Source organism: Polyodon spathula, chromosome 4 (genome assembly GCF_017654505.1).
Source record: "Polyodon spathula isolate WHYD16114869_AA chromosome 4, ASM1765450v1, whole genome shotgun sequence".
NCBI classification, from domain to species: Eukaryota; Metazoa; Chordata; class Actinopteri; order Acipenseriformes; family Polyodontidae; genus Polyodon; species Polyodon spathula.
Window position 1 is genome coordinate 87615316 of NC_054537.1, and position 27607 is coordinate 87642922.

The window sequence follows — 27607 nt, forward strand, 5'->3', positions numbered from 1 at the left end:
AGCCTGGCACATGTCATCAGAATGCAAGAAAATGAAGTATTGCTTTTTAAAAGAAATCACTATACCATCCACTGTGAAAATCAAAGGTTTTCATTAAGGTTCAATTACAAAATAGTTTTTACTGCTTAAACCAGACATGTGAGTACACAAAATGTGCTTTCTGTATATTCTAAAAGTCCTTCTATATGTCTTTAATTAAAAATACAAACATATTACACCCCTAATTGGTTGTCATAGAACAGGGACATAGCACATGTGATGCGTTTTTGTTTGACAGCTCCATTAAGAAAAAATACTTTTTTTTTTAATTTTTTTTTTTTATGCACAATCCAGTTTCTTTAAAAATGTTTGTGTTTCAAAATGTATTAATTAAGATGGCTGGTTCTTTACCCATTAAAATGTTGGTGTACTAAGGGTTAAAACTGACATTTTCAAACAGATTGACGTTGCACTGCTGATATACATTTGAACAATGTAAGTATGTAGACCTAATTTTTCTTAAGGATAACACATTTTAATTTGTTTAAGAGAAAAAGAACATCAAATTTCATTTGGAAATGAACTTTTGGCAAACTAAACGCACATATAGTGCAAAAATAAAGCATATGGTAGGCTGCTGCCAACATCATTTCCACGCCATGCATACACATTCATCACTAATTACCAGGGGCGTGTCTCCAAGTGCCACAGGAGTCTACCATGCTGCAATAAGCAAGTAAATAAAAAGTCATAACCAAAGTGTGATTTTCTGTTGAAAAACATAAGGTTCTAAATGGTTTTCTGCATTTAACATGTTAGATTTCATCAAACTACTGCATATTTGGAGAACAATATTTTATTATTACACCAGTGTGAATTTTTACATGCAGATTTACCATAATGTTGGTGTTTCTACACAAGTGGATTACTATATTGTTCAGTACCATGTTAAACTAGCTTAAATTGCTCAATTGTGCATTACTGTAAGCTCATTCGTGATTATTTTCTTAATGCAAAATGTGTATGCAGAAATAAATATATTCATCAATATTAATTATTTTTTTGTTAACTGACAATTTTATATGCAGGAATACATCTTTGATGATGATATACCTGCAATTACCAGTAAGCTTTGGTAAATCATAGGATTAACCAGGAAATGTCCAAAACTATTTCTTCATAGTTTTGGACATTTACCACATTTGGTAAATGTTAACATTTACTGGTAAAAATTAAGATTGACCAGATTTTGACTTTTACAATTCCATTTTCATTTCTGACAGTTCTATTTTTTAATTTTGAAAGAAAAAAAAACAGATAAATACAATTAAAGTAGACTGTAAACCTGACACACACCTCAAAATATTAAAGCACATATCAGGAAAAACTCTATGGAATATACTTTATGCCAACATGAAAAATAAACAAATATTGAAATAAATACATAAATGTTTAAATGAATAAATATAGAAATACATAAATAAACCCTAACCTTAACCATATATATATTTTAGGGCTGTCAGTTAATCAGATAACTTCTGTGAGTAAATAAAAAACCTAATAACGCATTAATTTTTTTAATCATTGTTGTTCAAAAAACAATATTGTAGCGTTTTATGCAAGAGGCAGACAACAGAGAGACACTTGGTTCCTTTTCAATCCTCTGTTAGGATGCTCACTCAGCACCCACCAGTCCACAGCTCTGTCAGCAACACAGGATACAGGAACACTGACAACCATGACAACCAACCTAAACCCAGAATGCTGGTCCAGCCCATTCCATTGGTCCTCTGCCGCGCACTTCGGACCAATAGGAACACACACAGACAGGACCAATCACACGGGAGACACAGAATGCACACAAGCAAACTGATTCATACAGATAGAGGAAAACACAGCAAGTAAACACATAAGAAACACAAATGCACAGATCACTACAATATGCTTTTTAACAGTACTGCAAAATACTATATCAGGATTTTTAATAGGAAGCCTATGGTGAAAAAGTAGGCTACCTACATTTCTAATTGCATTAACTGCTAAATTTGCTAATGCATAATGATTGACAGCAACATGGTTACACACGATATTCATTTCTGACTGATGGGAGAAACCTTGGGCCTTGTCTGTCTTCACTACTCACAATATACAGTAAAACCTGGAAGTATTAAACATGGTTGTTATTTAATGATTGTGAATATGATGTGTATATTTTAGAGAATACATGACAAAAACCTGATACGTACATGCCAGGTGCCTATCAGTACAACTGTTGTTTCTGTTGCGTGCTGTAGATGAGGTTTGCCGTCACAGATTGTTACCAAGAGATTGTAACTAAACAACTGTCAGAGGCTATATTCCCTCATTTAGTTACTTTCATTTAGTTAGCCACTATGGCTAAAGCAATTTAACATTTTTTTAGCCACACTGGAAAAACTTAAGCCACTTAACAATACTGTAAACAAGTTAAACATACTGTTTCACAAGGCAAAAAGACATGTACTTTATTTGAAAACACATAGCTATTTAAATGCCAGACCCTACCCTTCACAATACACATAAACAGTATATTTAAAGTGCACTATAACTCTGACTCCCATTTAATAAATGCAAAACTTAGTCCCACATGAGAAAAGACATTACAGATTTCCTAAATTCTGAATAGGTTTGCAGAGATATTCATGTACTGCATAATCCTTTACATTATTTTGACTGTGACATGGTTTTCTTTCCACTGTAGGCCAGTGCTATTAGTGTATGTTAATATTAATGCCGTGCCTACCTGACCAACCGCAGCTCTAGTTACACAAGCTTGTATTAATGTGATTAACATTAGTTTTGTTTTTTACCGTGTTCTTTCACTTGGATGTACTGATAGTAATATTGCACCAATTCTGACATTAAAACTCAATGTATCAGAGTGAGACTATTCCTTCTTTTTAAAATAATAAATGTGTTTATGTTCTTACTAAATTGTTCCTCTTTCAAATCCACTGTTACTATTTCCAAAATATATTTCAAACACATATTAAAGAGATAGCAAACAATGGAACACCCCCCCCCCCCCAAAAAAAAAAAAAAACAAAAAAAACAAAACAAAACAAAACAAAAAAAACAGCTGTGATCTTTCTGGCTTTCCATCTGTGAAAATGTTCTTTTGGGACCAGAGGGTATGTTTGACACCGTGACTGCTTCACCTCCCTGTGACGATCACAATCATATTTTATTTGTGTGTACATGGCTGGTATTCCTCTGGCTACATCTTTCGGAACATGATTCTGATAATTTGTCTGTACGATTTTTTTTACAAGCAGTGCTGTCTGCTGACTGTTTCTAATTAGAACCTCTGCTCTCCCGCCAAACATAATGTATTGTGGCATACATTTTACATGAACAAGCTAAAGGCCTTTCACTGGGAGAAATGAAATCAAAATAAACAGTCTGTATTGATTAATCTACCAGCACACACTGAAAGTAATCGTGCTGGCAGTCTTACACAAGTACATTTTTCAAAGCCTTGGTGAAAATAGAACTTGGTGAAAAATAGTTGAGCCACAAGGGAAAATGTTTCGCTTGTGGCGAGCGGTTAGCAGAAACATAGAGGTATGCAAATGTATGGAAGGCCACCTGGGAAAAAAATAGTTATTTAGTACACATGTCAAATATTTAGTACATGTTCTAATTTGACTTTAGCACTTGTTGTAATTCTAATTATTAAAGTTACTAATTTGGCCAATCAGATCACTGAAAATCAAATGAGAACCTTACATCTGCCACTCCCACCTAATTTGTGGCAGTATATGGTCTTGGCATTTGGTAAAGTCTATTGAAAGATTAACAGATCCAGACCCTCTGCTATTTTCCTTATTCTCGATTTTTTTTAAAGCGTATTTCACGGAACAGGCTAACAGTTATCCTCAGGACTGTTCAGTCTTTTACTGCTTTCCACCATGTTCTCAAAACCACTTATTCAATCTTTATTTAGGTAAATTCCTATTCATATACCTTTATGTATTTTGACTGCCTATACTATTGTAAAATATTTATTAATCTGTAATATTGCCTGTAATATTTAGTTTAATTTCTGTAAGTCGCTTGGGATAAAAGCGTCTGCTAATTAAATAATAATAATAATAATAACAATAATGTCTGAAATTAAAGATGATATCCTCAAAGGCGATTGGCTACTCTTGTCATTACACTGCATGACTGTAAAACACCAGCCCCTATATTGGTACTATTGTAAAATGTTATTTAGAATCAATATGGTCCAAATTAGGTCCAAGTGTTATGTAGGGTCTCGTTATTTTACAGTAACTTTTATCACTTCTAACTTTTCACTTGCATTTTATAAAGCACTTAACGATCGAGTGGAGGCTTTCAAGGCTGACCAATGAGACAGTTACTCTGCATACGGTTTCCTGTTGTGTTGTAAGGGAAAATGTCATTAAAAGGCAATATGCAATATGCAACTATGCTCTGCCTGCAGCAATACACTCTCTCTTCCTTGCTTCAAAATTGCGCACAATTACTGCAGCAGCAGCTCCTCAACAGTGTATACCTGCAAGACGGACATCAAACGCCTCACACCCTACGCCTGGTACCCCTCTGTAACTCCGCCTCTAACTCCATCTCTACAGTGACGCAATTTCCAAGTCCTCACACTGATCCCACCCATTGTATCCAATCATATCAGTCTCTCAGTTGAAACCACACCCCCGTCATGCCCCAGTTGCTTTGAGGTGTCTTCACGAATAAGGGTAGGATAAAATGACACTCGCCGGGAAATCTCGCACTTTTTTGTGTTGAATTTGCATTACCAGAAACAGTTGCAGTGCACGCTATAAACGATTCGTCGTTACAGATACAGTTTCAACACAATCATTCTACAGAAACTCATCCTTCTCTCTTCACAGCTCCCTGCCAAAAATTAACCCTGCCCAACCTGTCACTTTAATCGGGGTCTCTCAAGCCAGCCGAGAGGAATTTTCATAGATATTTTTATTTTACTATCTTGTTATCTTTGGACGACATTAATGTATATATTTTTTCGTTTCACCACTCGTCAGGAATCTTTAGAAACTTAGCTTTGTAAAACATTTATACTGTAACTGTTATTATTATTATTATTATTATTATTTGGAATTTGTAGACCATCCCTAACATTCTAATCGCTCACGTGCTCAAGTCTGTGACGTTGTTCAGGAAGTTTGTTCTAAACAAGAGACATAGAACGACTAAAAAGAACGCTAAAAATAAAATTGACCTGCATTTGATTAAAACAAAAGGCATTCAGAGCAACCAAAAACTGGATATAGATAACAAGCTAAAACCGGTTAATCGAAAGATAGATGTATGCCTTCCAGTACTTAAAAGCTGTTATTTGCTCAGAAATATAGCCCTAACTGTGTAAGTACCGTACTGTTTTTGTTTGCTTGGCAAGGGAAAAGGCCGAGCTGAGAACGTGTTTTTTTTTTTTTTTTTCCTCAATATAGCTTTTCCTTTTCGGTCATTATTTTAAGTATATTTGAATCAAACTAATTTAGTAAATTTAAATATTTGAATCCACGTTAAATCACAGTATATGCAGTCTGTGCATTCATATTTAATTTGTAATTAAACGAGGCCTTTATTCAATTATGCAACTTTGTCAACCCCGAAGGCCCTAAATCACCTGGACTGTGTAGTGACAGAGAAACTGTCACTGCTCTGTTTATAATTAAAACCCAGATGTTTGAATTATTTAAATTACCGTAATACATTTTTGCTACTCACAGACTTTTCATTAATTCGAATAACTGATGATGCACAGATGAGTTGAAACTGTTTAAATGGGTTATGTCATTATTTGAATAACTTAAGACTCGAGTCAGTGGTCAATGACGACGGCTGGAAAGAATCGGGGCATTGTATAGATTAAACAGCTTATTTTAAATAAGGATGAAGAAGGAAAATGGAGCCATGTCAGGGAAGACTAGTACTGCATCAACCAAACTGTCTTTGCACTTGATAATTCTGTAGGTCCCAATGTGGTTTAACAGTTCAATGTAAATAGTATATCGACGGGGAGGGGAATACTTTTAGATTTCTAACGATCTAAGCCATTTATATGCTTCATGAATATATAGTACATTAATTATGATTGCTTCTTTGGTTACAGGTCACAAATAATAAGGTGAAATGTTTAATTTTCTTGGAATTCGTAAAGACTCTAAGAAGCTGACTCCTGAGAAGGAAGCAGATGGATTTGTGCTATTAGGTAAGTAGCAGCCGCTGGATCTAGTTATACTGGTACCAGTTTGTTGACAATATATTCTTGCTAAGGCACCATTAACATTTCAAATATATTTGCATTATTTTGGGGGTTAGATGCCTGTACCCCCAAATTTTTGCAAGTGTAGGACGAGTGGTAACAATGGTAGGGTTTGCATACAGTTTATAAGCTCCAAATCCTCTCTCCTTTGCTGTGAGAGTGTGACGTAGCATGCAGACATCACACATTCCTCACCCTCCTGGAAGTGCATGGCCAAAATATTAAACAATTAAAAAAAAAAAGTCGGTAAATCACCTTCAAAATTAAAAAGTAGTGCAAATGGCTAGTCGTTTTTTGCATGGAAACATGTCCGAAAGCCTATGTTCATGAGACTTCAACAGTGAAGATCCTGTTGTGACGTAACATAACACAACTTTCTGCTATAACTAAAGGCCATACCAAGCTATTCTTTATTAACAACTGAGATCTAATGGAAGTAACCATTGGTATTTTTTAAATTATGTTTTGTATTTCTGTAACGCTATATCTGGGTTTTTGTTTTGTTTCCCTTGCTTTCTTGGAACTCAGACAGAAACATTTAAATATATCCTCCTGTACTTTTGCATTTGGAAGGAGACTGTCTCTCCCTAAAAAAAACTTAATGGAAACCTAAATTACTCACAAGTTACTACAGTACCAAAGTAGTGTGAGAAAGTGGTGAGAGTGATTAACATTTTTCCATAGAAACCCTGCCAATCTGACTGAACACAAGTAACTAGAAGTCCAGAAGTGATGTATTAACACCACCAGTATACGGTAACTTAGTTTCATGCAACAGTTGTGATGATGACCGAATGTGTGCAAGTGTAAAAATGTAGCTTAAAATGTACAATTGCATTCAAGAAATTGAGAACAAGAACAACAGAAAATAAAAATACACTTCAGGTGTGTGTATTGCACACATGCCATTAACAATTATCTGAAAACCTAAAATAAACAAAATAATTATAATGGGCTACAGTGCAGTGAAAAGGTTGCCATATCAATCTGAAAAAAAACGTTTTCTTTGTGAACCCCAATAAACTAATGTTGTCTTTCGCCAGTCAAATTGTATGGTGCCTAAATAGTCGACACAAACAGATTTGTATAATGTGTTGCATCCTCTTATGCAGCCGCCTCTATTCCAGATATAATAGATAGTTTACCATCAGGAGTTTGAGGAAGATTTAATTGCACAGCAGCTTCCCTACTTAGATGAAGAGCTGATAATATCTCTTTAGCAAAATAAGCAAACACAATAATGTAAAGGTTACTATAATGAAAAACAGTAGCTTGAATTTTGTACTAAAGCAGAATCAGCTGCTGCAGGGAAACAGAGTTTGTTTCTCAAACTGACCATTTTTAAGAACAGTGACAGCAGAATGCATAGACATACCTGTGACTAATTAGGAAAGTGTACTGCTGGGGAAAAAACAAACATTTAAATGAAATGTGTGGCAACTTACTTGATTGCAGTAGAAAAGCTGCCATTTACTAAATTTAGCCCTCAGATTGTGGTAATAAAAAATACATGTTTGGAAATATGTAAAATGTATGACAGTGTGCTTGCTTGGTGTATTTATCGTAAATAAAAGAATGAACGCACTGAAACTTCAACTTGTTTTTACTGCAGAAATAAACAGTAACATGTAAACATAAGAGTGTCTGTGTTGCATGCAGATCAGGACTTCACTAACAAACACGTGAGAGTGCCAGCTGCAGCATGCTAATTCCCATATTATATCTGTACACAATTAAAAGTGCAATCACCAGCTCCATGCACAACACTCAAAATATCTTAAATATAATTAAACATGCTGAGTTCATTGCAGTCATCAGCTGCATAGATTAATCATTCAGCAGAATGAAGCAATAGAGACACTAAGTTACTGTTTTAGCATCACTAGTGTGGCTGAAAGCTGTAGGCAAAGATGATTGTGAGATTATATCAGGGCTTGTAAAATCGCTAGCCTGATGTTCTGGGACAACCAAAAAAATCTGTCAGACAACATGTTTTTTTGGCTGCTTGCCCGATGGGCAGTCTGATTTTTTTACTCTATAAAGTTCTGTGCATTAATCAAACAACTGTTTCTCAATCGAGATTCCGCTCACAGATCATCCCGGTAAAACACATTTATGGGGATCAGTGTTTTCATTGGTAATGCTTGAGTGATTTCCGGGGTGATGTGGATGTACACATTGCTGGTGACCAAATCCTGCGAGGATTGCCCCGTGTAACACCCCTGACAATTCAAGCAATTCTATCTAGTCAGCGCTTTGGTATCTGCTCCAGTGAAACGAAGGGTAAACTGTTCACTACGGCAACCAAAGTGTGTACTTTTATATTGAAGGCTATGGTTATTTTAAACTAAGTTACAGACTGAAAATGCAAGCTACAGTACTCTGCCCACCAAGATTCACATTTTGCTATCTTGTTGTTACCTTTATTAAAGTCATTAACGTTATTTCACAACCCAGGCAAAAACAAAACAAAACGAAAAGGCCTTCATTATATGATTAAATACTGATTTAATAATAATAATAGTAGTAGTAATAATAATAATCAAACTGCTGCTGATGTTGGCTCGTACAGCTCTATGCAACCGGCACGGCGAAGAAACATTATTATTATTATTATTTTTTTTTATATGGAACCAAGATTTCAATTAACATTTGCAATTGAAACAAAAATGAAACTTTGATGTGCTTTCTATTTATTTATTTATCTATTTATTTTGGGGGGGGGGGGGGGGGGGGGGGGGGGGGGGGGGGGGGGGGGGGGGGGGGGGAGTTGTACTGTGACTTCAATGAATAGGATATAGCCAGAATACTGGATGCAGCGTGCCACAAATTGGGTACTGTCCTTGTAATTCTACTTGTATTCAGAATCTCATTGCTATTGTTATCATTAGTGCTAGTAGCGACAAATACTGTAATAATTAAAGAATGAAGCAATACCAATATTATTAATAATTTAGCTAATGCCTTTATCCAAGGTGACTTCCTTAACTTACTCCAGTAGCTTATCTTGTTTGTATTAGATTGTCCTTTTACTATAGCAAACAAAAGGCTTTGGACCCAGGGTTGTTATAGCAAGGGTGTACTGTATTAAGTATTTAATTTATTTGCTTAATACATGACTGTGACAAAGTGCCCGCCCCTTTGTATATTATCTGTTATATTTTGCGTGTGGTGTGTTAAATGTTGGTGTATAGTCATTGGTACACGGGATATAAACGGGTCTGTGTAACACAAGTGTTTAAAATGTATGTTTGTATTTAGGCACGAGGATTGCACAGCACTTCAAGTGCAAGTAAAAAGTAATAATATGTGAGCACGGGGAATTGCACTTTATTAATTCACATGCAGTTGTACCGAGACTCCAGCTGAATGATTGATTAGCAGTCGAGTCTCGGTACAGCTGCATAAAAGTAGCATGTTTTCACCCACTCGGGGTTGGGTGTTCGGTGAGTGGAGAACGGGAGAGAGAAAAGGAGAAAGAGTTATAATTTCAATTGCTATTGCGTGCTGTTGGGACCAGCACGATACTTGTTTATTTAAAACTCACCGTGTTTTTTTGTCGATCTGCTCACCGTTTGTAAAGTGTTAGTCCGTTTTTGTTTGTCTTTTTATTTGGGCGAATGTGCCATCTCCTTTGTTTTTCGTGTTTGTTTAAACCTTTTTATTTACAATAAACCGGCGCAAGCAAGCGCCTGATTATTTCAATTCATCCGTCCTGTCTGTGTGTATTCCTTTCCTGGTCCTCTAGGTGCTCTGGCTCCGGCTGCTGGCGTGGAGACTGCCCCACTTCTGTATCCGGGAGAGGGCAGTCAGCCACTCCTGCCCGTAGCGCTTGCACAGGAGGCCCCCCCCCCCCCCCGCTCTCCCAAGCCTCCACAAATGCATCCAGGTCCTCGTCCCGAATTTTCCTGGACGCAGTCATCTCAAACCAGAGAACCTGCTCTGGCTGCTGGGGAGGTTGCTGCTTTCTCTGGCCCCCCCCCCCCCCCCACACAAAACACCTCTCCTGGACTGACGCTCAGAGGCGCTGTTAAATCCCTCTTCTGACACCACGTGTCACAAAGACGGCCGAAGTGGGCGGCGTCAGAACCAGGAAAGGAATACACACAGACAGGACAGATGAATTGAAATGATGATGGCACTTGCTTGCGCCAGTTTATTGTAAATAAAGAGGACACGGTAGTGTCAAAACGCGTTGTTTTTATAGTCATGTTTTAAACTAATTAAGAGATAAATTAAGAAAATAAATGAGCAGGAGTTATACAATTAATCCTTTTGAAGCAAAATGACGAGAGTGCGACCATGAATGTCTTTAAGGAAACTCTTTTGGTAAGTAAATCGAAACTGAAAGTTTGGCTGAAAGAATTTTGAACTTTTTCATTGCTGTAAAGACTTTTCTTTCACTATATATATATATATATATATATATATATATATATATATATATATATATACACACACACACACACACACACACACACACACACACACACACACACACACACACACACACACACACACACAGTGGCGTGCAAAAGTATTCAGACCCCTGACCAATTCTCTCATATTACTGAATTACAAATGGTACATTGAAATTTCAATCTGTTCGATATTTTATTTTAAAACACTTAAACTCAAAATTAATTATTGTAAGGTGACATTGGTTTTATGTTGTGTTCAAATGCTAAAGTCTGCTGTTCCACATTTGGTAATCTAGTGTAATCCCCTTGGATAGTTTTACTGAAGAAAAACTATCTGCAGTTACCTTAACCACCACAAGGTGGAGTATTGGAGCCCAGCTTTAGTGTGCTGTATAATTGCTCATACTGTAAAGCCAGAAATATTTGAGAGCCTTTTATAATGGCACAAATATCAAACTCCACTAACAATAAATACTTTGTATGTAGCAACAGGTCACCAACATTTCTGATGCAAAATAGGTTTTATGGGGGTATGATATTTTGATCTCAAATATTTATAGCTTTACAGTCCTTACAGTAATAACATCAAGGCCTCTTATCTCAGAGGCTATGGGGCATATTTTCAAAGCATTTATTTTTTGAAAGAAGAACAAACAACATCAATTCAGTGTTTCTTAAATACTTGCAAGATATGAGTCAAGTTTTGTAACATTAACTTTGAATTAAAAATAATGAATTAGTTAACTATGGCCCTGTGTGGGGTAGTGACATCATATTTCCAGGGGTAAACCCTGTAGGTGTTGACACTAACCTATGACTTACTGAGGTCAGGTGTCTTTTTAAGAGTCTGCTGTATATACAGTAGACCTACAAAGTGTACTTTTAAGTTATTACCCTCATATTTGGCATACTGTGCATCTGTATTCTGTACATTTCTCAATTCAAGCTTTACTACCAAATTTGTGTATCCTCTGACCATATTAATACAGTGAAATAATGTTAACATTGGATCCAATACTGTTCGATCATTAAATTAATTGGTACACTGTTGTTCAATAAAGCAATAAATGTTTAATGGCCACACTGGTTTAACCTCAAGCCAGTACATATGAAAGTGCTGTGTACTATCCATGGTAAACATTTTTTGACTCTGTAAATATTTATTATAAAACTATTATAAATGTACAGATATATTTCCTACAGAACCGTAACTTAAGTAATTATTTTTATCCTTATATGAACGGAGCAAAAAATCTGTCACATTAGGCTAATGATATAAAAATGATACAGTCAAAATGTTTAGTTCAGTACTTCGGAATATTGGTAGTAAATCTACAATATGCTACCCTACTGTACTGTATTAAAATATATGGAAATGCCAATCCCTAGTCAGTGCTGTCTTATTGTAGATACAGTAGTTAGTGATATTGTGCTATGACTGATGAATTAAAGTTGTTCAAATTTGAAACAGCTCAGTGCAGCATAGAAATCTGCAGCTGACATTTTCTAAAGAGATCCATATCAAAACCAAGTGGTGATGTAACATATTTTTAGTCAGTCTTCTAATCTCTTTGTGGTTGAAATACTGGAGAATCAGACAGCGTTTTGCATTGTACAGTATTTACATACTGTTGTTGAACAGAGTGGCCCTCATGAATTATAGTGTACCAGTATCGTGTACTGCTTTTTCAGTGTGAACAAATGTTTTGTTATTTGGTATGTTTGCATGATATACACTGAACAAAAATATAAACTCAACATGCAACAATTTCAAAGATTTTACTGAGTTACAGTTCGTATAAGGAAATCAAAGTCATTTGAAATAAATTCATTAGGCCCTAATCTATGGATTTCACATGACTGGGAATACAGATATGCATCTGTTGGTCACAGATACCTTTAAAAAAAAAAAAAATGGTAGGGGCGTGGATCAGAAAACCTGTCAGTATCTGGTTTGACCACCATTTGCCTCATGCAGCACGACACATCTCCTTTGCGTAGAGTTGATCAGGCTGTTGATTATGGCTTGTGGAATGTTCTCCCACTCCTCTTCAATGGCTGTGCGAAGTTGCTGGATATTGGCGGGAACTGGAACACGCTGTCGTACACGTCAATCCAGAGCATCCCAAACATGCTCAATGGGTAACATGTCTGGTGAATATGCAGGCCATGGAAGAACTGGGACATTTACAACTTCCAGGAATTGCCTACAGATCCTTGCGACATGGAGCTGTGCATTATTATCCTGAAACATGAGGTGATGGTGGCGGATGAATGGCACGACAGTGCCTCAGGATCTCGTCACGGTATTCCGTAGCTTATGCCTGCCCATTCCATAACCCCACCGCCACCATGGGGCACTCTGTTCACAACGTTGACATCAGCAAACCGCTCGCCCACACGACGCCATACACGCTGTCTGCCATCTGCCCGGTACAGTTGAAACCGGGATTCATCTGTGAAGAGCACACTTCTGCAGCATGCCAGTGGCTATCGAAGGTGAGCATTTGCCCACTGAAGTCAGGTCAAGACCCTGGTGAGGACGATGAGCACGCAGATGAGCTTCTCTGAGACGGTTTCTGACAGTTTGTGCAGAAATTCTTCGGTTGTGCAAACCCACAGTTTCATCAGCGGTCTGGGTGGCTGGTCTTAGACGATCACGCAGGTGAAGAAGCTGGATGTGGAGGTCCTGGGCTGGCGTGGTTACACATGGTCTGCGGTTGTGAGGCCGGTTGGACGTACTGCCAAATTCTCTAAAACGACGTTGGAGGTGGCTTATGGTAGAAAAATGAACATTCAATTCTCTGGCAACAGCTCTGGTGGACATTCCTGCAGTCAGCATGCCAATTGCATGCTCCCTCAAATGCAATCTGTGGCAAAAGACATCTGTGGCATTGTGTTGTGTGACAAAACTGCACATTTTAGAGTGGCCTTTTATTGCCCCCAGCACAAGGTGCATCTGTGTAATGATCATGCTGTTTAATCAGCTTCTTGATATGCCACACCTGTCAGGTGGATAGATTGTCTTGGCAAAGGAGAAATGCTCACTAACTGATGTAAACAAATTTGTGCACAAAATTTGAGAGAAATAAGCTTTTGTGCGTATGGAAAATTTCAGGGATCTTTTATTTCAGCTCATGAAACATGGGACCAACACTTTACGTGTTTACATGAGGTTACGTCGAGAAGAATCTGGACCCTCTGTGGATCGGCTTCAACCAGCAATATCAATCTGCTACATGACCCCAAACAGGCAAGAACATTCCGTTCAGGCAGATGACAAACAGAGACAAACACTGACCTAACTTGGTATGCTGGTATGACATCACAGATAAACATTGCCACTTTAGGAAACTTCCCATTATCACAACATCGTCCATCCCTCATCTCACTTACTGACTGTCTCAAGACAATCACCTGTCAAACTCCTGGATGGAACTTCAGAAAAGCACATTAGCCTGACTTCCTCAGCAAAACAGCAGCTGGTAGATGGGCTACCAGACCCGACCAATGTGGAAGATTATGCTACTACCTACAAGTCTTTTGTCAAAGGTGTGAAAGAAATAGATAAGGCGACAATACCTCATGGCTTCAGGTTAAATTACAGTACCTGCTGGGACCAAACTTGCAACAACTGTTTACAAACAATCATTACTTCAAATAACAGTAGCATCATTACAGAGGCAACAGAGAGATTCTAAGGCCATAATAACACCATGAAAAGAGAGTGTTTGATGGAAACTGGAAAAGATTGATTTCACACAAACCAGCAGGAAAGCCTGGAACACAATAAAAAATCTTACTAGGGGCAAGTCTAAACAAGTGTCCTTTGAAAGCAAATGCAGTAGCAGTACAACTGATCTCAAATAGCAGGTACATAAACTTTGATAAGAATTTTTCCAGAGAGGTCAGAAATCAAACAACTGCAGTGAAACATCAGCCTACTGCGGATCGTCATCTCACTGGACTGTTCACATAATCTGAAATGAAAACAGCCATAGCCATTATTAAACCCCAGAAAGCGGCAGGGTTGGATAATATCTACCCAGAGTTCTTGATTAAGATGGGACCCTGCTTGAGGGACTGGCTGATGGAGTTCCTGTCATCAGGCATGCAAAATAACAAAATACCAAAAATGCTGGTGGCGAGCCATGTGATAGCAATACTCAAACCAGATAAGAATGCTGAAAATCCTGCTACCTACAGACCGATATATTTACTATCAGTTGTTTATAAACTGTTGGAAAGACTGATCCTGAATAGGGTTGCTGACATTGTTGACTCACAGTTACCACCAGAACAAGCAGGTTTCCATAAAAAACAATGTACCACTGATTAGGTAGTAATGCTTACTCAAGACACTGAGGATGCCTTTCAAAGAAGGGAAAAAGTAGGCACTGTGTTGGTGGATCTAACAGCTGCATATGATACCGTATGGCTGAAAGGACTAGAGCACAAGTTACTCAAGATGATTCCAGATAGAAGGATGATGGCTTTGATCACTAACATAGTATCAAATAGGTTCTTCATCTTCTCTACAAACGAATGAGATAAAAGCAGACCTAAATGTCTATATAATGGGTTACCATAAGGATCAGTGCTAGCACCAACCCTCTTTAACATCTATATAGCTGATATTCCACACACCACAGCAAAAATGTATGCCTACGCAGGTGACTTAGTCTTGTCCATCTTTGGAAAATCCCTCCCAGCAATTGAAACTGCACTGTCCCGGGACAAGAATATCCTCCTATCTGCACCAATGGAGACTGAAAGCTTAGCCAAGCAAAAAAACATGGCATAGTTTTTCCATCTGAATAATGTGGTGGCTCGTAAAAGACGATCAAGATTGACCTGAATGGAAATGAACTTCCTTTCACAGACAACCCAATGTACCTGGGAGTAACTTTGGATAGGAGCCTTACCTACAGAGAACACTTATTGAAAACATCTAAGAAGGTCAACTCTCGTGTTGATGCTCTCAGGCAATTGTCAGGAACCACCCGGGGAGCCAGTTTCATTACCCTGAGGACACTAGTATACACATCTGCTGAATACTGTTGTCAAGCATGGGGGCACAGTAGCCACATTAACAAAGTTGACATTGCCCTAGATTCAGCAATGGGAATAGTTACTGAGTGTGTAACATACACTCCCGTCGACATGCTGCCAATACTATCTGGCACACTACCTCCACAGCTAAGAGGGCAAACTCTTGATCTTGCTAAGCATGCTCAACAAAACCATGAGCACCTGCTTCATGAAGTTGTGGAGCAACCCATATATAAGAGGCTAAACTCAATAAACACCTTCAGACAGGAGGCAAAAGGACTTGCAACAGTGTGGAAGTGGGAGCAGCACCCTATGGGCACTTGAAAAACACCACAAAAATTGGGATTATTCTGATTCTCGTCTCAAGAGTTTCCTAGGTAGCCCAGCATCTTATCCACCTGGGTACAAGCTTCCCCGAAACCTATGGACTAAAATAAATAGGATTGGCTGTGGAGCAGGACGCTTCAAACCCATCTTATAGAGTGTGAATTGAAGGACAGCCCACTGTGTAACTGTGGTGATGCACTGAAGACAAGCTGACCACCTCCTAGAATGTGTAGCACACCCACAAATCCAAGATGAGGACTCGGCCAGTGTCAGTGAAGAAGCTGTTAAGTGGCTTCGTCACATCGATGATGTGTAGAGAGGGAAACGTATTGACTTCATAACAAATGTAGTAAGGCTAGTACATTATGTTTTTGTTAGAGTCCAAATACAGTACTTATTGTGTTAACTGTGTAGTAGTTAAATAGGTTATGGGTAACAGATTGAGACCCCAAAATGTATAGTCTCTATGTGCTTGGTCAATTTGATTTGGCACACTTACACAGTGCAGTCTCTTCTACGCTACTACTGAAGTACTGTATCCTAACTCCGTGGCTCCATTGTCAAAACTCTTAAAATATTTGTGATGGGAAAATTTGGGGATGAAAAATGGGCATTATCAATGTGAAAAATAATTGAAGTGTAAGAAGTGTAGGAAGCAACACATGTGAAAGGGGAGGTATTTGCAATAGTTTCAATAATTTTAATTTGCTACCCTATCTTTTTCTACTTGTAGGGGAAACAATAGAAGAGCAGAGGCAGACAATGCAAAGAATGGATCATGTTCAACAAGGATCAAATGTATTAATACAGCCTTCACAGGTAAATGGAATTTGTATTAAAAAAAATAATAATGTAAAAAAGGGCAGCTGGCTCTTTGAGATTGTACTTCACACACACACACACAATCGCATGAATGTAAATGCCGTTATTGAATTTGAAGAATTGTTTTAAAGTTGACGTTCAAGTTCTATTAAGATTAGTCCACTCAAATTTCGTTAGCAGAAATTCTACGTCCAAACCTGTACCTGGCAAAAGCCAATTAGTCTTTTTTTGTTTTACGAATAGCATTGTAGATTTGTTGCTAGCAACTTTTCCAGTTTATTTCACCCTTCTAATGATTCAATTTATATCCAATAAGAATGTATTAAGCATGACATGTTTGTTACTGTAGCTCACCAATTAAAGTCTGCAAAACAGACAGAACACATCTCAGTAAAAATACAAAAACTAATTTTCATAATTATCTGGGGTAAGTATTTAAAAAGCTGTTAATGCAGTGCAGCAAACATGTTTTGTTGTTGCTATTCAGTGTAAAAAAATAAATAAATGTGTCCTTTTAATACAAATCATTCTTTGTTTTGCTTCATCCTGTATTTGTTCATGAAATATCCAGCTAACTGTAATAGTGACTGACACCTCAGTGAAAACACGTATACTCTAGTCTTGCCATACTTTATATAATAACAGGATTTTCTTACGCAAAAATAAAAACAAAGTTCTCAGTTTATGCAACTCTGTATGGGGGAAAAAATGACCTGTTATCCAGTCAATATAAATATTTTCAATGCCAGGTAGAAATCAAATTTTTTTTTTTTGTCCGGACACAGAAAGAATGTTAAGTCTACCATAGGAAGAGATGTACGATGAAGTGAAACCCCACATGTGAAGTGACTGCACTAATATACTGTAACACTCCAAATAAACAATAATGTAGTCGTTTTTCATGTACATACTGTGAAGACAAATCCCCAGGTGTACTGTAGCAGCCAGACTATATACAATCTATTCCTATTTAGGCTTCAATTTTTGTCTCAGGGATAATTTCAAACATGAAATTATCCCCTTCATGAGAGGTCACAGAGTTTTATGTTCAATTATGCCTGCAGTCGTACTGTAGTTTTATGTTCAATTATGCCTGCAGTAGTGCTGTAGTTTTATGCTCAATTGTGCCGTCAGTAGTACTGTAGTTCACTGCCTGTGTCTTTGCTAAAATAGAATCTTTATGCAACAGAGTCTGCAGGTGTTCAGGACAGCTACAAACTGTCACAACCAAAAACCACATAGTTTAGCACCATGCTTCACAAATCAAGCTTTACTCTCTGTGTGTATATATATATATATATATATATATATGCTTTTGCTGTTCTTCTTTTGTATATAAATAAACACTCCACATTTGGGGCCAATCTTGAATAAGCTTGAAGTTTGTTATTGAGTGTCAGAATCTGGACATTTAGAGATATTGTACCTCCCTGGCTGTCTGCTTGTCTAGGTGATCGGTTATTCTTTCCTTTTAGAGACAAGGAGTGGATAATTTGTGCTGTTGTAAAACCTTAGTAAATAATACTTGTAGCAAGACCTGTATTATTCAGTTGCATTAAGGAATTAGACTATAACTTGATGGTTTATAATTTGTAGAATTTTTAGGTAAAATATTGTTCTCTTAGAACAGTTGAACAATTGCTAGAAAGTTTGATGCCCCATTTGTCACCAGTTTGGAAATGTTTCTTAAGAGCTGTAGCTCAAACTGAAAGGGCAATGTGTCTGGAATAGTTGGGGATTGGGGAAAAATTCTGTTTCTTGTGAACACAAGACTTAAAAGGCCACCACCAGGGCTCAGAATAGTTGCGCACAATGTGCAGTGAAGGGTTTGGTTGGGACCTGAAGATTTTCTTGTAGCTATAGTCTCTTTGGAGTTGACGAGAACGTTCTCATGTCAACATCAGGATTGGCTGCTCCCCCCCTCCCCCAATCTTTAAAACTAACCATGCAGCGCTGTGCTGAAATGTACATTTGTCATTAATAAAGCCATTGCCTGCAATTTATTGTTTCCCATCTGTTTTAATTTAACCCATATATACTTTGTATTTGTAAGTGAAGGGTATTAGGTGGTACATTTCAAATTGTAGTAACCAGCAAGTTACGGGCAAGTTGTTTATTAGAAGAGTGTACACCACAAGTGAAGGGTCTACTTTTTTTATATATAAAACTTGCTGTATACTTAGACACCACATTTTTATAATTAAAATGCCACCTCCAAGTCATCAGAGGGTGAAGTCTGGTTACTGCAGAAAAAAAATGAGCTTTGTAGGTCATTTAGCTATTATCTACTCATATTTTGTTAATAGTTTATTGCGACCGTTGTTTTGCTTTGTTTACTTATCTAAATCATTGTATTGTTTTGTTGTTCAGCCTACAATTATATTGCTAAGATTAATTAAGATATTTTGTTTATAGTGTAACCATGGCTGCTCATAAAGCATCCCATAAAACTGTATACCTAGCCTCTGGTAAAATGTTACAGTACCCTTCACTTTAACTCTCAACTAATATGGCTACCATATTGCAGCCATGTGCATTTTTATTTATTTCTTTTTTTCTGGATGATTGGCTTTATTCATTATTCTATGATTAAAAATGTGGCAGTAATTTTATAAAGCTGCCACAAACACACTGTCAAAGCCTCAATATTGTTACATTTGCAGCTTATGTTAAATGTGTGACTTGGAAATTGACATCTGGACAAATATGGCTGCCATTCATCCCTTTTAATAGATGTGTGGAAAACAGACGTGAAACATTCTGAAAAACAGGTTTCTACATTATCAGTGTCTAAGACAAATATGATTTGTTTTGTTTATGGGAGTGATTGTACAAGATCATTTTCACACTTTTTAGTTGATAATGTCCCTGAAGCAAACAGACATTTGGATGTGTATGTATAACGAAAGTGTTTCATCTTATTATTGTCATCAGTGCTGTGATGAACACAGGATTTTCATGTTCCGATATTCGCTCATAATTTAAATATTCATTCAAATATTCGTTCATTTTTCAAAAAGTAATAAAAACCATTATATTGCTCTGTACACAGGCAGAGACAGTATAGCAACAGGGGGCATCGCTGTGGCCGTGTGTGTGTGTGTGTGTGTGTGTGTGTGCGCCTTTATTTTAGAGCAAGACCTTTTGCTCTAAAATAGAAAAGTATACAAGCAGTAAAGAATATGTTGTGTAGAATTTACTTTACCCCAGTGAATTAACTACAAAACAAAGGATGCCAAATAGCAGTTCAAGTTAAACATTGTTTTGTTTATTCCCAAAATAAATAGTACATTAAAGTTGACACTACATTTTATTTTTTGTCTTTTTTTCATTCCTTGCCATTGCCGTTTCTTCACAGTACACAGCGGCCATCGACTTGTTTTCATAAAGTAATAACTTGAGGCTTCTGCCTTTTTTTGTAGCTGAACAAGCAAACGAAAACTGAAGATTTTACTTTAACACTTCAAATAAAACAAACGTGGAAATGGCGTTGAAAGGGAAAACATTTACATTATAACAAAATAATCTGCACGACAGATTAAATTAGAATTTTTTAGACACTGAATAAACTTAATATCCTGTTAGGTCATTGTCTATTATCTTATAAAATTGTAATGTTTTTAACAGTTATTTTAATCTTACTTTTGGTCTATAAAATAAACATACCTTTTTAAATTGTATCCACGTTGTTCGGTAGTATTGAAGGTGGGTTAAAAATCATAATAGCCCTTGGTTCAGTGCTGGTTTGTCAGCCCTAATAGAGCAAAATAATTTAGCCTGGAAGAAGGCTAGGGCTTTTAAGGATTCTAATAATAGGCTTTCATTTAGACAAGTTTAGAAATAAATGTACACAAGCCATTAGAAGCTCTGAAATAAATTATTCTAACAGTCAATTCTGTAATCTTATTAATATTTCTTCTCAATTACCTGTATCGATTACTTATAAAAACACAGTTGCAATAGATTAAAAAAAAAAAAAGTATGGTTGATGCTTTCAATGATCATTTCATTGAAACTGGACATGTATTTGATAGGTCTGCTCTTTTTACTGCTTCAGCTGACTTTAATGGGAGGTTTTTGCATCCTTTTAGTTTTCCATTGCAGCCTGTTTCTGATCTAAAAGTACTGGCTGAGTTGGGCAAAATTGACCTTGAAAAGTCTGCTGGATTTGATGGTATTGATCCATCTTTTTTTTTAAATTAGCTGCTCATCTGATAGTATTAGCTTTTGACTAATTTATTTATTCTTTCCTTCACAACAGCAGAAATCAGCCCTTGTCATGCCTCTTTTTAAAGGTGGTGATTTTACAGAACATAACTGTTCTAGGACTATATCGGTTTTACCATGTTTTTCTAAGATCATGGAAAGACTTGTGAATAAGCAGTTAAGTCTTTTTTTAGATAGCAATAATATTCTATCCGATATTCAGTCTGGTTTTCGTTCTGGGCATTGTTGTGTTACAGCAGGTGTTCCTCAAGGTTCTATATTCTGCCCTACCCTTTATTTTCAATGTATATGAATAGTATTACTATAGGTAATAGGTAACTCTCCTATTCATCTTTATGCAGATTACACTATTTTGCATTCAGTTGGTTCTACGCTGCCATTAGCAATGTCTGATTTGCAACTTGGCTTTGATAAAATTCAACAGGCCTTCTATGACTTGCATCTTTTGCTGAACATTGATAACTAAATGTATGCATTTTAATAGAAAAAATGACAGGTTCTCTTAATAGTGGTTGCAAAATGTTTACTTCTAGTAAGATTTAATTAGAGCAAGTAGCAGTTTATAAATATTTAGGTATTTGGCTGGACAGTGCTTTGTCTTTTAAAACCCATATTGATAAAGTTCAATCTAAAGTTAAATCTAGAATTGGTTTTATATTTTGCAGTAAATCATGTTTTACACGTTCCGCGAGGTATACTCTAGTCCAGATGTCTGTTCTTCCAATACTGGATTATGGTAATGTTGTCTATAAAATGGCCTCAAAAGCTTCTTTGGGGAAGCTTGATGCTTTATACCATTCTGCTATAAGAGTTATAACTGGTGTTTCTTATCTTGCTCATCACTGCAAGCTTTATAGTATGGTTGAATGGCCTTCATTACACACTAGGCGATTGGATCATTGGCTATTGGTTAGTTTATAGAACCCTGACTGAGAAAACCACACTATATCTGCGCAACCTATTACATTTCTCTGAGTTTACAATTTAAGGTCAGATTAATTTATTAGAGTGGTTCTTCCCAGAGTGTCCACTGTTTTTGGGCGGAATTCATTTCAGTTTGTGGCTGCTATTGACTGGAAGGAATTTCAAGTCTAATTAAGTCGGAGTCTGAATTCACTGTTGTCTGATGCATGTTTATGTATTTGTTAATGTGTGTTTGTTTATTTATTTATTTATTTATTTTTATGTTGTGTTTGTTTGCTTTTTGCTGGTGTGATGTTTGCCTCTTAACCAGGTCTTTGTTGTAAATCAGAATTTGTTCTCAGTCTTCTTATCTGGTAAAATAAAGGTTAAATGAAATGTGTACTTCACTGTCCAAACAATATGATTTGCATTGTGGGTGTTGCACGTATCTGTTCGCAGTCGTTTCTCACTTTATGAAAGGTACTAATAATGTGCATGTTAAGATAAATAAGTAATATCAGTAATTATGTATGTGTTCACTCAGGGTCGGTCATATACTGCAGTGTAAGGTATCAGAAAAATGCTACTGCATAAAGGGTCGGTCATATACTGCAGTGTAAGGTATCAGAAAAATGCTACTGCATAAAGGGTCGGTCATATACTGCAGTGTAAGGTATCAGAAAAATGCTACTGCATGAAAAAATTAAGAGTTTTGTGTGGCAAAATGCTACGAAATATAGGTTCACCTTGATTCTTGATATAAAGTCTATATAAAAATTACTACAGAATATTTTCAGGAAGTTTGGTATTGTAGACCTGTCAACTCTCCTGTATTCACTGGGAGGCTCCTGTATTTTGGACCCTTCTCCTGGATGTCTCTAGGGACAGTTTTTCTCCCGTATTTTGGTCAAAACTCTACCGTTAAACCCCCTTATGTCAGTGAACCCTTAATGTCTACAAAATTCATGGCCTGTGTGCAGTTACTGCAGTGACCTTTCTGGCAGGAATTAGAACCCTGGGGAGCCCTGTTGCAGGCATGCCTGCAGTACGTGAGGCAAGCTCACATAGTTAGCCACGCACTATATTAATCTCACATATCACACAGCTCTTTTTCATTTGACATTTTTTTTAAAACTGTTGTGTAAATTATGGTGAGACAGTAAACAAGTACAAGGCATTTTTGTTATTTGTAGTGAACATTTGTGGTGTTATTTGTAGCGAACATCTGATTTTTTTTTTATTTTGTGTCCAAATAAATGTAAAAAAATATTAGTTTAAATATTAGGATATTTGTCCCAGCACTATATATATATATATATATATATATATATATATATATATATATATATATATATATATATATATATATATATACATACACACACAGTACTGTGCAAAAGTTTTAGGCAGGTGTGAAAAAATGTTGTAAAGTAAGAATGCTTTCAAAAAGACATGTTAATAGTTTATATTTATCAATTAACAAAATGCAAAGTGAGTGAACAGAAGAAAAGTCTACATCAAATCAACATTTGGTGTGACCACCCTTTGCCTTCAGAACAGCATCAATTCTTCTAGGTACACTTGCACACAGTTTTTGAAGGAACTCGGCAGGTAGGTTGGCCTAAACATCTTGGAGAACTAACCACAGTTCTTTTGTGGATTTAGGCTGCCTCAGTTACTTCTCTCTCTTTATGTAATCCCAGATCAGGGCTCTGTGGGGGCCATACCATCACTTCCAGGACTCTCTGTTCTTCTTTACGCTGAAGATAGTTCTTAATGACTTTCACTGTATGTTTGGGGTCGTTGTCATGCTGCAGAATAAATTTGGGGCCAATCAGATGCCTCCCTGATGGTATTGCATGATGGATAAGTATCTGCCTGTACTTCTCAGCATTGAGGAGACCATTAATTCTGACCAAATCCCCAACTCCATTTGCAGAAATGCAGCCCCAGACTGGCAAGGTACCTCCACCATGCTTCAATGTTGCCTGCAGACACTCATTTGTGTACCGCTTTCCAGCCCTTCGGCGAACAAACTGCCTTCTGCTACAGCCAAATATTTCAAATTTTGACTCATCAGTCCAGAGCACCAGCTGCCATTTTTCTACACCCCAGTTCCTGTGTTTTCGTGCATAGTTGAGCCGCTTGGCCTTGTTTCCACGTCGGAGGTATGGCTTTTTGGCCGCAAGTCTTCCATGAAGACCACTTCTGACCAGACTTCTCCGGACAGTAGATGGGTGTACCAGGGTGCCACTGTTTTCTGCCAATTCTGAGCTGATGGCATTGCTGTACATCTTCCGATTGCGAAGGGAAGTAAGCATGATGTGTCTTTCATTTGCTGCAGTAAGTTTCCTTGGCCGACCACTGCGTCTACGGTCCTCAACATTGCCCGTTTCTTTGTGCTTCTTCAAAAGAGCTTGGACAGCACATCTGGAAACCCCTGTCTGCCTTGAAATTTCTGCCTGGGAGAGACCTTGCTGATGCAGTATAACTACCTTGTGTCTTGTTGCTGTGCTCAGTCTTGTCATGGTGTATGACTTTTGACAGTAAACTGTCTTCAGCAACCTCACCTTGTTAGCTGAGTTTGGCTGTTCCTCACCCAGTTTTATTCCTCCTACACAGCTGTTTGTGTTTCAGTTAATGATTGTGTTTCAATCTACATATTGAATTGATGATCATTAGCACCTGTTTGGTTAATCATACACCTGATTATATGCCTACAAAATCCCTAACTTTGTGCAAGTGTATCTAGAAGAATTGATGCTGTTTTGAAGGCAAAGGGTGGTCACACCAAATATGGATTTGATTTAGATTTTTCTTCTGTTCACTCACTTTGCATTTAGCTAAATGATACATATAAACTATTAACATGTCTATTTTTGAAAGCGTTTTTACTTTACAGCATTTTTTCACACCTGCCTAAAACTTTTGCACAGTACTCTGTGTGTGTATATATATATATATATATATATATATATATATATATATATATATATATATATATACACACACACACACACACACACACACACATAATATATATATATTATATATCTAATATAACTATCTATTATTTGTAAAGATGTTGACTCTACATTTTAGATTTTAGGTCTAAAAAGTGTTTGTTTTAACTTTTTTTTTGTTCACAAAAATCAATAACTTAAAAGATAGCAGTATCAGCAATAAAGTCTGTATGTTCTGCATATGAAATACGAATACAAAAATAAGTTATATATTGTTTAGTAATGTACATTCTCATTAGCAATATAATACCCAGTTAGCTTAACGTCTTTTGTAAAACTTGCTTTTGGGAGAAGGTTTAAGCAATGTTTTACCAAGGGCAAGGCTTCTAATGATAGTGAAATGCTATGTACTTGATTTGTTGTTGTAGCACGTGTGTTTGTTTGGTTTTTTTTAAATATAACACTACAGTCGGTGCTAATTGAAGTTATTTAGTGCTGATTGATTATAGGTTTAGGACATGTCAGGGGAATGTGTTGTGTCAGCTTTGTGTTCCATAGAGTGTTCGGTAAACCAGATAAATAGGCATAAATGATATTGGAGGGAAATGGAATCAAATTTGAACAATGCTGAATATCTTATTCTCTGGTCATGCATCTGTTTTTAGTACATAAATGTTATGTCAACCTTCAACCTGTTTACTTTAACTGAGATGCAGCAATAATAATAATAATAATAATAACAACAACAACACATGCATTGTAAATGTGTATGAATGAGAGAGTTTTACTGTGTAGGCAATTTGCTATGCAAAGAATATTTCTACATAATTTGGTTTATTAGTCATTGCATCATATTGGACTGAGCACTTTGAAATAGAACTTCTATTTACATATGATGACGCATTGTAAGACCTGTAGTAATTGTCTTTCGAAATTCAGGAAATTGGTTAGCTATGCAAAAGAAACATGTAAAAAACATTTGGATATTGGGCTTGACTTGTTCATAAACATTCATATAAAGGGGAAGTCCTATTTATATCACATCGTATTGTGTTTTTTTTTTTATTGTCGTATATTATATAGTAGTATTTCATGTATTTGCAGTAAATATGTTTTATTACATTAAATAAATCAAATGTCTATGCATCTCTCTGTACTGTGGCCTATACATTTTCAATTAGCCTTTAGGGTTAGATTAAAATGTAAGTCTACAAAGTCTCAAATTCTTCAGATTTGCTATGTTAGCTGTGTATTTTGAGCCTTATTATACTGTAGTTTAAAGTGTCATTCTTCAGGGTCTTTTTAAAATATTGTTTGCTAAATATGGTTAAATGTAAATATCAGAAATAAAATTATGGCAATACATGGACGAATATGATTGTTTGTTTGTAAAAAATAAAAATAAAAAAGTGAAATAAATTCATCATGTCTTTAAAAATGTAATAGCTCGACTATTGTGAAAACACTTCCAGCAATGTGGATGACAAAGCAGTGTACAATAAAAATATATTATGTAATATGAGGAGCAAAATATCTGTCTGCAGCCTGAGAAGTTAATGGTGTTGGGGATCGACTCTTTTTTTCTCCCCCAGTTTGATTCTATGACTGTTCCCTATGTGTACTGAGATTATTTGTGTTTGTTTCTTTCATTTGTTTTTCAGACAATGGCAATGAATCCAGCTGCAGCATCTGTTGAGCCGAAACAAGCGATGAATCAAACTGCAGAAGGAGCTCCACTGATGTCTGAGCTTCTCAGTGATGTGCCTTTCACCTTGGCTCCCCATATTCTTGCAATGCAGACAAGTTTTACTGCTATTCCCGATGCACTAGTTTCAGGGGACATAAATGATAATTTAGCTAGTTTTCGATACGATTTTACTCTGGAAAACTCTGTACTTTGTGATTCTTAAACACGGTGTACAGAAGATTCTTCTATTTGATACGTCTTTTCCTTTTCCCGTCAGTGCAAAATCAAACCATACTGTATATTTCTCCAAAGAAAGTTAAATAAAATGTACTGTGTAAAGTAACATGTGTTGGCGTTACAGAAAATAGCTTTCAGCAGTGATGTTTGCATTCTATTTTGTGTAGCTGTCGGGTTGCGATTGCCAGCTGATTCATAGTCTGTCGGAAGTGACATTATGGTTTTGCTATTCTGCTTTCAAAATCAGTCATTAGTGCTGAAAAATGATCTTTTATAAATTAAAATATGAGAACTCCTGTAATGTTTCACATGCTTATTATTCTAGAATCTATGATATTGTTTATATGTACTGTGGTGTCCTTTACAGGAGAGGAAACAACTAATTTACAATTGAGCTTACTCATTTATTAGCTGCAGAAATTGACTAGTGCATACTGTACATGAATTGTGGTATATCTGTAAGTTAGGGGTGTGCCGAAACTCATGTTTTCAGAGTAATTACCTGTAAGAAATTTTGAAGTTGTTAGGTATTAGTTAAATGGAATAAAACTAATAATAATTACCTTGGTTTCCCTTGTTTACACAATTACTGAGTATTAGTCAATAACAACCTGAAAATGATACTTGATATGTACCTTGTCATGATCAAACTAAAACCAATTCATAAATTTTATAA

The 27607-nt window shown here is 36.5% G+C and overlaps 1 protein-coding gene across 1 annotated transcript; it reads left to right on the top strand.

The window, feature by feature from the left end:
• The first annotated feature begins 5173 nt into the window (after positions 1-5173).
• umad1 (UBAP1-MVB12-associated (UMA) domain containing 1) lies at positions 5174-27493 on the top strand. The gene is made up of 4 exons (XM_041248937.1): positions 5174-5388; positions 6140-6238; positions 16826-16911; positions 26669-27493. Exons 2-4 carry the CDS (start codon positions 6160-6162, stop codon positions 26915-26917), a joined length of 414 nt encoding a protein of 137 aa, XP_041104871.1. The 5' UTR covers positions 5174-5388; positions 6140-6159; the 3' UTR covers positions 26918-27493.
• Positions 27494-27607: the final 114 nt, after the last annotated feature.

What these genes read in the sequence shown, in the direction of transcription:
- umad1 (XM_041248937.1), top strand. Translation starts at nt 6,160, where the DNA reads ATGTTTAATTTTCTTGGAATTCGTAAAGACTCTAAGAAGCTGACTCCT. An exon ending in AGATGGATTTGTGCTATTAG is followed by an intron (nt 6,239 to 16,825) that starts GTAAGTAGCAGC and finishes TTCTACTTGTAG; the next exon opens with GGGAAACAATAGAAGAGCAG. An exon ending in TATTAATACAGCCTTCACAG is followed by an intron (nt 16,912 to 26,668) that starts GTAAATGGAATT and finishes TTTGTTTTTCAG; the next exon opens with ACAATGGCAATGAATCCAGC.